This window comes from Corella eumyota, chromosome 7 (assembly GCF_963082875.1).
Source record: "Corella eumyota chromosome 7, kaCorEumy4.1, whole genome shotgun sequence".
Classification (NCBI taxonomy): domain Eukaryota; kingdom Metazoa; phylum Chordata; class Ascidiacea; order Phlebobranchia; family Corellidae; genus Corella; species Corella eumyota.
The window spans coordinates 519,518-532,498 of record NC_137496.1 but is presented as its reverse complement, the minus strand read 5'-3'; the positions used below and the strand labels follow the sequence as shown (position 1 = coordinate 532,498).

Below are 12,981 nucleotides of genomic sequence, written 5' to 3'. Positions count from 1 at the left end.
TTTTGGATAACAGAATGCTATGACTTCTCAAATAAAAATAATAAAAATAGATTAAAATTTTGTAATGTTTTTGACAACACTGCAAAATTTATTTGACAACACTGCGAAACTATGACAACGTTTTGCGCGTTTATTTATTTAAATATTTATCCTCGATGTGGGAAGAGGAATTTAACAGCCTAAATATGGGATAAAATATGTTATTTTGACCCAGTTTTAGAGTAGTTTGGGCGGTTTTAGGTTTTGTTAATTTTATTAAAAAATAGGTGACCTGTCAATTGTTTTTTAAACTAAAAGAATCGCATTTTAAAGTTTGAATTTAACATACAGACATATAACTTTTTAATTGTATAGACAACCTGACAACGTAGTTTAAATATCTGAATGTTAAGTTACTGTTTAATAATAACATGGATGTACAAAACGTGAATCGATTTGGTCCAAGTGAAAATCACTTTGAAGAGGATTCATCTGAAGAAGAAGATTATGGTAAGATTTTGTTGTAATCTGACAATAAAACTGTTGTAATCTGACAATAAAAGAAAAGCAACCAATATTTACCCAAACTGTATTGCTTTAGATAACCAATATGATGATTTCAACGATTTGTTTAGCAATGAAACAGAATCAACTGCAGATGATGTTGAATCTTCCCAAATTGGTATGTTTTTTATTTTTTTAAAAGTCGTCTGCATATTTATATTGATTTAAATTACATGGTTACAAACCAAAGTTAATATTAACTACATAAAAGAATTATTGTTAATTTATAAATTTGTTTACTTTTTGCCTTTGTACTATTTTTTTAAATGCTCCTTAACTTTACAAGAATTAAAATCATATACTGAAGAATAATTGTAATTCTTTTAAGGATTGTATTTGGAAACTGATCCGGGTTTACAAAAAGAAGTTGCTCAACTTATAATGCTACGACGACATCTTGATATTCTTCAGGAAAAGTTATCAGAGAGAGAATTTGCTGTTGTTAGAGCAAGGTAGAAATATTTAATATTTATTGATATGGGATTAAGTCTTACTTCTATTCTGGGTTTTTACACTTGTATAACACAATAAAACTGGCAGTGTGGTGTAGTGGTAAGAACATTAGTTACACCACCATAAGGATGTCGGTTCAATCCCCACTGCTGTAGCGCTCCTGCTGAGTCAGCACTTAATCAGCATCTTAATTGCCTTGCAATTATAATCTATAATATCCCAAACTGTTAAAGGCAACTTCAGACTGGGTCAGGTTAACTGATGTTTTTCTAGATTTAGGTCGCGTATTCGACCTTCCCACATTAAGGATAAAGATATTAACAAAAAAATTTAATAAAGTATAAACCTGTTTAGGGAAGAATTAAATGCATGCAGAACAAGATTGAAAGCTTTAAAGTTAGAGTTGGAAGATGTTGCTCAAGAAATTCTTGAATCAGAGGTTAATCATTTTGTTAATATGTCAAGCAAAGTTGTATTCTGTTAGAGGATTTCGTTGGGGCAATGTTTTTTAACTTTAAAATCTTGTTATTGATTTGTAAAATTGATTAGGTTTGCTTATGTTTTGTGTTTACATTTTTTTTTTTAGAAAAATGGAAATAAGGCGGCTTATTTTCGATTGGTTTCACAAAAACAGAAACTAGAAAATGAGATAAAAGCTGATAAAGAATTGGAGATAGATATCAATAAAACTTTGCAAGAAACAGAGTAAATATACCTGCTTGGTGTTTCTTTTTTTATTGTTTTTTCTACAACTTATAAAAAGTGTTTTTATTTTTTTAGGTTATGTCTTTCTAAAGTCATTATAGAACAACGACATTTTACAAATTTAGCCGAGCAAGTTACTGAAAAAGAAGCAAGGGTGACTCAGCATAAATATAAGATGGCAAAATATCGACTTGGCAAAGAGCAAGAAGCTGCCGATAAACAAAAACGACAATTTAAAAATGCTAAAAAGTAAATGATGATAACTTAACTAAAATGTTGTTTAATATTTTTCCCTTACACAAAATTGTATTCCTTTTTACCTTGCTAGTCAAGTTAAAGTTTTTAAAATATTTTTTTTGTAGAAACTTGGAAGAGTTGATCGAAACTCGAAAGCAGAGAGGTGAATTTGCCAAAAAAGCTGCGATCACAAATCAGTTACCAGCCCAAGTGTTTTTAAAAGTGAGTTTAAGTTTATTTGTGAATTAAAACTTAAATTGTGTTTAATGCTAATTTTTGACAGTATTTAACGTTTTTTTCATTCTTTTAAGGAAAGCTTAGCAAAAGTGAGAAAACATGAAAAAAAATTGGAGGAAAAACAGAAAGTAGCAACCCAGCAGAAAGTTGAAACAATTATAAGTTTGAAGAAGAATATAAGTTCAAATCGGGAAAATTTAAAAGCTTTACAGGTATTACTATATTATGAGTTCAACTGTTGATTTTTTCTGTAAAAGTTTCGTTTGTGCAAAGTCGATTATATCTATTTTTCCTTGCATTAGGCAAGAGATTCTGCTTATGCTTTAGAGAAAAAGGCAATGGAAGAGAATGAAAGGAAAAAGGTTTTTGAGCAGGGTGGAAACCCTGAACAAGTTTTACTTCGAAAGAAAAAGTTTTTGGAATTTGAAAAAGAAAAGCAGTGAGTGTTAAAACCTAAATCTAAATTTTTTATAACTTTTATGAGTATTGCACCTAAGTAACTTTTAATTATATTTAAAGGAATTTTGCTGCAACACAAGAATCAAATAAAGCCCAAATTTTGTCCAAAATTTTAAATGAAGAACAGAATTTAACTCGACGTAAAAAACAACAGGTTTGACTTGTTATCTTGCATATTTTATACAAGAGCAAATCTACTTTAATATTACTGCCCATAGTAACATAACTTTTAATTTTTTAGCCTCATTTGTTCAAAAGTCGCCAAAGTGAGACATTCAAAGAAACGAAAGCAATTCAAAAACCCTCGATTCACTCCAAAATCTACCTGACTGAAGATGATATCCCGGTGTTTCTTGAGCAAGAGAAATATCTTCCGCAGTCTTCAAAATCTGTAAGAGTTTTTAAGACTAACTTTACAGCAAAATTTTTATCTACTTTATTATCACAACCCAGTCTCAATATTTAATAAATGTACAAACTATTTTGTTTAAATTTAAGAAACTGGTTTAACTTTGAATATAAATTTTAGGATAAACGTCGAGATATTTTGTCAGCATCCACGTGCACCCAAAATGAGGACAACAAATCAATTATTTTGAATCACAAGCAAACTTCAAATAACGAGGATGAATCTCTCTCTCACCCTGAATTTGAAGGATTATGGGAACAAAAAGATAAAGTTTATAATGTGAATATTCTGTTTTGGTGTTTGCTTGTAGTAAAAGTTTTTAATTAAATTTCTTTACATTTATTTAGATATCTTAATAATTATAGTTGACTAACAGTTTTAATTATAGTTTGACTAACAGTATAGGTTAAAATAAGTTAAACTAGAATGATATAACTTTGTCTTGTTTGTAATGTTGTTACAGATAGCCAAAGATGAAGTTCAGTTAAAACCTCTGGGTGGAACTAAAATGGAGCAAACTATTTTACAAAACACTTTAAAGAAGCACAGGGAAGGAATTATTGTTAAACAAGTTGCTGCTGGTCGGGAATTTAAAGGTCAACCTTTCTACAGCAAACCAGATGTCATTCATTTTAAGGTAAGTGTTTTGTACATAATCATTAATCAACTTGGTTATTAATATAATATATAATCAGAAATATTTTTTTATAATATCTTAAACTTGTACAACTTGAAACTGGGTTGGGTGATATCATGAGGTCAATAATATCCTAAACTTGTACAACTTAAGAAAGGGTAAAGATAATATTATCATAGGGTCAATAATATTTTAAACTTGCTTAACTTGGGACTGGGTTTTTTTCTAAATTTTGGGACTGGGTTTTTTCTAAATTAATTTTTAATTAACTTGTAGAACTTAGAAGTTGGAAAATCGTACAAGAAAAAGATTGTGATCACAAATGTTTCATACAGCATTAATTTCCTCAAGTTGACTGGAATGTCAGAACACCTAAAAGACTTCATTAAAATCGAGTAAGTTAATCAGGTCTAAACCCCTGATTTTACAGCCTAGTCATACTTTAACTCATTCTGCCAAACTTAGACTTTTTTCAGTTGTTGTTTTGCATAAATGTGAAAGCTTTAATGAGATTAAATTTGTTTAAAATCATTTATTTAGCTTCCACCCTCCTGGACAAATGTCTGCTGGTATGTCTTGTGAGATGACTGTCACCTTTAAACCAATGGTAAAGTATTTTTAATTTTTTTTGTATATACCTTTATCCTCGATGTGGGAAAGTTGAATGCGCGACTTAGCCATAGAGTAACAACTGTTACTCCGACCCAGTCTCGAGTTGTCTTTAGCAGTTGGGATATTATAGATTATAATTGCACGGTAATTATGCTGCTAATAAAGTGCTGGCTCAGCAGGAGTTTATACCGATTATAGCGCCTTACTCAAGGGCGCTACAGCATGAGAGCAGTGGGGATTAAACCCACAACCAAATGGTGGTGTAGCAAGTGTTCTTACCACTACACCATGCTGCCGGTAATTACAATGTAGACCTTTTAACCCCATGTAACAATTCATTTTTTCCAGATCAATAAGGATTTAAGTGGCAAGGTTTTTTTCACAGCACAAACCGGTCCATTTTCTATTCTCTTAAACTGCACAACCAAGAAATGCGATGTAAGTATTTTAAGTTTTGAAATAAACAAGTTTTTTTTATAATAATAATTGTTTAATGTTTAGTTGTCATTGGATGTGACTTCAATTGACTTTGGTGTGCAAGTAATTGGGGAAACAATAAGAAAAAGTGTTACCCTGATAAACAAGGGGGCACTTGGTACCAGGTACAATTACTTAAAATGTGTTTTATTATGTTTTTATTTGTTTAATTCTCATAAAAATATAATCGACAGCCTGGTGTTGTTGTTAAAACAGTTGGCATCACCACATGAGGTCAGGTCCCATGTTTATTTTTAACTGCTTTTGTGTTGTAGTGCTCAAAGAATCTCATAAGTTTTGTTTATCCAAATTAAGTTTTACTTTAATTGTTTTTTAAATCAGATTTGAATTTCAAAAAGTTCCCGAGCGAGAAGCGACTCTGTTTACGTTGGAAACATCATTGGGAAGATTAGTAAGTGGTGGAAAATGACTAGGTTATATTTAAGAAGGTTGAACTGTGCAGTGTTAATATTGGTAATCTTTTATTACTCTAATTTGGTAGTTTTGTTTGTAATATTATTTAAATATTATTCTTCTTAAACAGACAACTGCAGAAACAGTTGAAAGTGCAAACATTGCTTCCGAATTACCTAAAACTGGAGCGACAATATTTCCTGAATCTAAGCCAAGTGCTCCGGCTACAGGAACAGGTAAATTTGGTTACAGAACATAAAACTTAGCGTAGTGGGTCTGACTGTTATAAAATAAGTACAAGAAACTTCAATTTATAATTTAAATATTTTTAGAGTTTCCAAAGACAGCGGACACTGAAATTAGAGAAGGACACGCAACAGAGAGTGAAAAATGTAAATATATTTAAGCTCCCATAAGTCTCACTGGTAGTGCAAGTTTTGGGTTTACTTGTTTAATGAGAGAACAAATGAATGTTCATGCTAAGTTAATTAATTCTGCTGGTACTTTTAAACTGTTGTCACATTTTACAGATTATGACCAGCCTGGAGATGAAATAACTTTTGAAACGCCAGCGACAGAATATCCAGCGATACCAGATGAGATTAAAGTCGGGGAAGTAAGTTGTGTGTTACTAATTTATCGTTGAAGTGAATGGACAAAGATTAAGTTTTTTTTTGTATATATGTATATCCTTGAGGAAAAAGTCGAATGCGCGACTTAAACATAGAGTAACATCAGTTACTCCGACCCAGTCTCGAGTTGCCTGTGGCAGTTTGGGATATTATAGATTATAATTGCCGGATAATTATGCTGCTGATTAAGTGCTGACTCAGCAGAAGTTCATACCGTTTATAGCGCCTTACTCATGGGCGCTACAGCTTGAGATCAGTGGGGATTGAACCCACAACCTCATTGGTGGTATAGCAATTGTTCTTACCACTACAACACGCTGCCGGTCAAGTTAAAAACATAGTCTTGCTATTTGTAAGATCCATGCTGGTTTAATATATTGTTACAATGGTAAATTGCTGGGTAATTAAACTGCTTTTATCTGTGTAGATATGCAGTGGTGAAATAGAACCTTTTTCATCAATTAAATTGGACATTGTGTTTTCTCCAAGCATTCCCGGCGACATTCAGACTAATTTTAAAGTCACATTTACTGACCAGGAATCAGAAACTGTAAGTTAATTCAGTCTTATAATATTAAGACAACTGTCTTATTATGTAGTTAAGTACTGTAGGCACTCCATCCATAGGGGAAGTTTATAGAAAAAGTGAATTTTAGCTCAGACCTTAAACACTGCATCATTTTTCAGCTTGAAATTTCCACCAAAGCTATTGCTATCGACGTTCCAGTTTGGTTGGAAAGACAAAACATCGATTTAAGAATCACAATGTTTGATCGTTTATATCAGGACCAGATTCTAATACACAACAGGTAAAGTTTTAGCTGACTGAGTTCTGTTGGGTAGTGCATTACTCTTTTTATACCAGAATCACATTGGAATTTATCATTCAGGGCAAGTACAGCTTTAAGGTTAAACTTTGAAGTACCCAAAGAGCTAAGAAATCACATGGAACTGTTGCCCAAAACTGGGTACATTCAAGCCAAGTCAACATTTACTGCTCAGCTCAAGTTCTTGCCAAGGTAGAATCATAACTTGCTGTAAACTGTAAATTTAAGGCTTAAGATTCTTAGTCTGATTCCCACTGCTTGTGTGTTTAAGGCTCTAGATTTCATCTTTTTGTAAACTAAAACTTAGGACTTCAGATTCTTAGTTTGATTCTAGCTGGATTGTCTTTCTACTATCTCAACAATAGGTTAAATTGTTGATATTTTAGACATAACTTGCAAGAAGAAGCTGGCGGTTTATTTGACCCAGAAACTGGGGTTCTAGAATGTCCATTGGTTGTTCGAGTTGCTGACCAGACACGACCTGTTCCATTTGTTGTGAATGCCATTGTGACATCATCAGACATGCAATTTGATCAAACGAGCATCGATTTTGGCCACTGTGGAATTTATGAGAGTGTCACACAAACTGTAAAGCTGACAAATCATTCAATTTTGCCGCAACTATTTGGATTTGTAAACATACCTGATGTGAGTAAATTTCTTTTACATTGTAAGGTGATCTCATGCTGTAGCACTCTTAAGTAAGGTTTTATAAGGGGTGTGAACCCTTGCTTGGCCAACACTTAATTAGCAGCTTGATTATCAGGCAATTATAATCAAATTATATTCAAAATATCCCAAATAGTCTATGGAAACTAGAACTGGGTTGGGGTAACTGATGTTACTTTATGTTTATATCATTTTTCTCAGTTCAGGTTATTTTATAATTTAATCTATTTAGTTTGTGGACGTTCAACCTAATGATGGATTTGGCACAATTCTACCACTAGAGAAACTAGAGCTTGACATAATTGTTCAAGCAAAACGAGCGAAGGAATATGATTTTACTCTCACTTGCAGATCGGGGATAAATCGTGATTTTTTCATCAGATGCAAAGCTGTTGGAGTTCACCCACCTTTAGAATTAAGCCATCAGGTTGGATTTGTGATTATAGGCTAACTATTATAAATTACCCGGCAGCGTGGTGTTGTGGTAAAAACACTTGCTTCATCACACATAAGGTCGTGGGTTTAATCTCCACAGCTCTCATGCTGTATTGGCCTTGAGTAAGGTGCTATAAATGGTATGAACTCCTCCTGAGCCAACACTGCATAATTATCGGCCAATTATAATCTATAATATCCCAATCTGCCACAGGCAACTCGAGACTGGGTCATGGGAACTGATGTTACTCTATGTTTAAGTTGTGCATTCGACTTTTCCACATCAAGGATTAAAATATATCCAAAAATAATCATAAGACAGCCCAAAGGGTAACTTTTATTTTATTACTATCACTATTGAGTAAGTTAGAGTAAGTTACTAATAATTTAAAATATAAAGGTTGTTCACTTTGCTGCTGTTTCATTGGATGATGTTTCAGTGACCAACATTCATGTGATCAATCCTCATACAAGTGCTAACGAGTTCACTCATCCTGTGCCCAGAATTGGTTTGTCTTGTTATCTGTAGTGTAATGGCTTTAATATTAAGTTAACCCAGCTTTAAGCTGTGTTTTTTAAATTATTGTTTCTATTAGTAATCCTATTTTGTCTAACATTGCACAAGTTCAAACTATTTGTAATGTAATGATATTTTTTTTTGTATATATATTTATCCTTGATGTAGGAAGGTGGAATGCGCGACCTAAACATAGAGTAACATCAGTTCCCCTGACCCAGCCTCGAGTTGCCTGTGGCAGTTTGGGATATTATAGATTATAATTGCCCAATAATTATGCTGCTGACTAAGTGCTGGCGCAGCAGGAGTTCGTACCGTTTATAGCGCCTTACTCAAGTGCGCTTCAGCATGAGATCATTGGGGATTGAACCCACGACCTCATGGTGTTGTAGCCAGTGTTCTTACCACTACACCACGCTGACGATATGTACTTTACTTAGTCTTAAAAACTTGTGGTACTTAAAGTTTTTCTAACTCTGTGTTTTTTTGTAATAGGAAAGGGAGAAATTGTTCCTGTGGGTCCCACTTCGTTTGAGTTTGTGGTCCCCAAAAATGCTCCCATATCAATAACTCCATCAGTTGGGACCATACAACCTGGAAAGGTAAAAGAAATCATGTTGCGTTAATATAGAAAGTAGTGGTTGGTTGTTAGTAATATTTGTTATATTTATGTTTAGAAATGTCACATTACGCTGGAGTTCTCGCCGAAGTTAAAGGAATCTGACATTAGGATAGAAGCAGTAAGTGTTTTTAAAAAAGAGAGAGAAGAAAAAGTGAAAGAAGAAGAGAAATTAAAGAAAAAGGAGGAAGAGGAGCTTGCAAATAAACAGCTGGAAGAGGAGAAGGTACTTGTTGGTTTTTGTTATATATTGAAACCTGAAAAATTAAAAAAGCAAATGTTCAATTTTTAATTTTAACTGGATTAAAATTCTGCTTAGTTTTGATTGTACTTCATGTAAGATTTAGATACAAAGGATCAAATATCTAACATAATAAATTTGACACAGACAAAAGGTAAGAAGACCCCAAAAACCCCAGCTAAACCCAAAACTACAGAGACAGTCAGTAGAAGTACTAAAAGTTCTGCAAAAACAAATGATAAATCAATTTTGGACGAGCCGTTACCAACACCCGATATGATTGATCAAAAGTAAGTTTTAAATGTTCAAGTCAGTAGAAACCTGATGTTAAAAGTAACATTTTTAAAACTATAAATTTATTTTTAGTTCAACTGCTTTTAAAGCAGCAAAGTCATCTTTAATGCGAAATTTCTCTGGAAATTTTGAAACTTTTGTTATTCCTTGTTTTGTTGCGGTTGGAAATTGTTCGAATAATACTGAACCAGAAAGTTTAAATTACAGGTTCTTAATTTATTATTTAATTGTAGAAAAGCTTACCTATAATAACTTTTACACATTTGGTTTTGCATTGTTTCGGTATTAAACCCTGAACCCCTCTTACTATTAGTTTTACTTTTAATTATATTTATAGTAAGATGAACACTTTGTATCTCCAAGTTCATTGTCCAACTATTAAACCTCCTGTTGTGATAATATCCAACCACGGACATAATTTAACTGACTTTGGTCAAGTATCTATTGGACAAAATGCTATAAGACCAATCAGTATCCAAAATATTTCTGAAAATCCAGTTGAGGTAAATACATTTCCCTTTCTATAGTACACATTGTAACCTTTCATGTGATAGTTAAGATCAAAGATCGTATGCCCTCTGCTATTATACTGTAGCAGTAGCCCTTTAGGCTACTCTCTCACAAGAATGTAACATTAAAAATAAAGCTAAAACATTATTTTTTTTCTAGTTAACTGTGTCAGTATTAGACACAAGTGGTCCCTTCCAATTGCTGAATGCACTACGAACATTGAAGCCAGAAGAAACCCACACCATGCTTGTTTCATTCACTCCCAATGCTGGGACAGTTGTAAGTTTTGTTGAAAATATGAGATCTTCGCTTACCTAAATTTCAGGGTAATACTTTTCAAATTTATTGTTAAATTTATACTTATCCTAAATGTGGGAAGGTCAACTTCACAACTAAAACATAGTGTAACAATTGTAATCTCGATTCAGTTTCAAGTTGCATTTGGCAGTATGAGATATTATAGATTACATTTGCCCAATAATTATAAGCTGTTAATTAAGTGCGGGCTCAGCAGGAGTTTAAACCATTTATAGCACTTTACTTAAGTGCGCTACAGCATAAGAGCAGTGGGGATCAAACTCACTACCTTCTGTAGTGTAGATAGTGTTCTAACTACTACACCATGCTGCTGGTTATGTTGCATGTTAGATTGAGATCAGTTATTAATCTAATTCAATTTGCTTTTTAGTTTTACGAAGCTCTCAAAATGATCAGCCCGACATCAACACTTGAAGTTTGTCTAACAGGCAAAGGGGTCACTCCTGTCATTAAGTTAACTCCTGATAGTAAAGTTATTAACATGGGAAATGTGATGAAGGATAACGTTGCTGAATCACAATTTCAGGTAAAACTAGTTTAATAATCTGCTAAAAATCAGAAATATCTAATTTTTTTGTTTAAAAAATTAACTACCATAAAACTTATTACAGCTTGAAAACCAGTCATCGTTAGCTGTGAAATACAGCATTAGAATGGATAGTAGTTCCTTATTAAAACATAGTTACATGCAGCAACTACCAACATTTTTAAGCTCTACAGAAACTAACAGAAAAACTTTATTAGGTTTGTTATTTTAAGTGTGTTAAAAAGCCGGGGCTTTATGTGCATGATTTTGGAGAAGAAAAAAGAGGTCATTAACTGGATGCTACAACGTAGCAGCAGTGGGAATCAAACCTTAAATCTTAGCCTTACTTGTGCAGAGACTCTACTAAAAAGTTGCACCTTAGTATAACATTTATTAAACAATGATATTTTCCTCATTAAACTGAAGTTGGATGTTTGCCAGGACCCCAAAACGACCAGGGTAACAGTGTGTTTGATTGTACACCATGTGAGGGTGAGATTAACACAGGAGAAACACACAACATCACCGTCACATTTAAACCTGATAGACCGGGTGAACATTTCTCTGATGGAATTGGAGTTGTGCTGTTTAACACTGTAAGTGAATTCTGTCTTAACTTTGCAGTATAAATATTAGGTTACTTCTAGAAATTTTATACCGGTTGCCTTAGTGGAATTGTTTTCTTAGATTGTGTTTGGATTGTGTTCTGAAGCTTATTAATATGTATTTTGTATCAGGAGAAAACTCATATCATAAATGTGACTGGAAAGTGCCATGAACATATGATGTACGTTGAAGGAAGTGATCCTTTGGACTCTAATGTAGAATCTCTTGCTACAATCAGTAATGCAAAAGATAACGGTCAGTCTTAAAGAAAGATTTGGTTTCACAAAGTTATTTTCACTGCCTTATCTCTAAGCCACACAATTGATTTTAATTTTTTAGAACAAATATTACCAATGGAAAACATAGCGTTGACTTTTACAAGTCATGTGACTAACGAGGGATTTAGTTCTGTGGAAAGAATATTAAACATTGGTTGTTTAAGAAGTTTAATAAATGCAACAAAAAAGGTAAAATAGACAAACCGTTTTAACTACTTTTTTATAATTTAATATTCATTTTGTCATTTTTTTTTAGGGAAAATTTTTTTTTGTATATATCTTTATCCTCGATCTGGGAAGTCGAATGCGCAACTTAAACATAGAGTAACATCAGTTACTCCGACCCAGTCTCAAGTTGCCTGTGGCCTGTGGCAGTTTGGGATATTATAGATTATAATTGCCCGATAATTATGATGCCGATTTAGTGCTGGCTTAGCAGGAGTTCATACCGTTTATAGCGCCTTACTCAAGGGCGCTACAGCTTGAGATCAGTGAGGATTAAACCCACGACCTCATGTGTGGTGTAGCAAGTGTTCTTACCACTACTTTTTTTTAAAACACCAAGGTTGAATTGTAATAGGATATGTGTTAACTTTCTTAGAATGGTGAATGGATTGTTGACAACATTCAAACAGCAACCACACTGGGCTTCCAGGTTGATCAACTTAAAGGAAATGTTGATTTGGATTCAAGTAAACCTTTAACTTTCACCTGGACACCACCTGGAAATCACGATGTAAGGAATATTGTAATTATTTTAGGGGAAAGGTGCTGGGTTCGATTCTCTATGTTTTAATGTCTACAACTTTAGCAAGTAATAACGGACACCTTCTTTAGGGTTTACATATCATGAAAGGTTTTTTCAAAGATCAAATTGTTATGCTTGATTACATTTTCCAATTTAACTAGTTCTGGGGGGTGTAAAATGATCAAAATATTGTATTTTATGATCTTAATGCTTACTAACAATGGTCCAGTTTGATATATTAGCAGTGGGAATCGAACTCAAGGTGTTTAGGAGAAAGTTTAAAGAATTTGTAACTGTGCTCTGTTCTTGAAACTTTTAATTAACATATTTTTGAATATTAATAACAACTTTGTAAAAATAATGTTTTTAGCCAAGTGTTCCTGTGATGACGTCACTACTTCTGACATTGAAAGCCGACGTCATAATGTCTTACAACGTCATTTTATCTGGCTTAATTACCTTTAATTAATTTGTTTTTATCAAAATATATTTTTATAGAAATTTTATTGTTTTATTTTAATAAAAAAATCACTTTTTATAAAGTTTTGACGTTTTTTATTAATTTGGGGATAAAGTGC

At 32.9% G+C, this 12,981-nt stretch overlaps 1 protein-coding gene across 2 annotated transcripts; it reads left to right on the top strand.

Annotated features, from left to right (window-relative positions):
* The first annotated feature begins 359 nt into the window (after window positions 1–359).
* On the top strand, window positions 360–12,935 carry LOC145758873 (cilia- and flagella-associated protein 74-like). Of its 2 annotated transcripts, XM_082572551.1 has the most exons (40): window positions 360–489; window positions 581–661; window positions 872–995; window positions 1,351–1,435; window positions 1,583–1,701; window positions 1,777–1,950; window positions 2,064–2,160; window positions 2,250–2,387; window positions 2,478–2,614; window positions 2,695–2,788; window positions 2,876–3,025; window positions 3,164–3,322; window positions 3,507–3,680; window positions 3,957–4,075; window positions 4,221–4,287; window positions 4,641–4,730; window positions 4,794–4,894; window positions 5,112–5,181; window positions 5,314–5,419; window positions 5,516–5,575; window positions 5,714–5,799; window positions 6,243–6,365; window positions 6,503–6,624; window positions 6,706–6,834; window positions 7,029–7,290; window positions 7,544–7,738; window positions 8,147–8,255; window positions 8,759–8,865; window positions 8,941–9,108; window positions 9,271–9,413; window positions 9,490–9,624; window positions 9,755–9,920; window positions 10,087–10,206; window positions 10,616–10,771; window positions 10,857–10,989; window positions 11,213–11,367; window positions 11,509–11,632; window positions 11,717–11,844; window positions 12,257–12,391; window positions 12,774–12,935. In XM_082572551.1, exons 1-40 carry the CDS (start codon window positions 411–413, stop codon window positions 12,870–12,872), a joined length of 5,019 nt encoding a protein of 1,672 aa, XP_082428677.1. In that variant the 5' UTR covers window positions 360–410; the 3' UTR covers window positions 12,873–12,935. The 2 variants fall into 2 exon arrangements, 1 of the variants encoding a protein (XP_082428677.1); XR_014286504.1 differs by lacking the exons at window positions 10,857–10,989; window positions 12,257–12,391; window positions 12,774–12,935.
* Window positions 12,936–12,981: the final 46 nt, after the last annotated feature.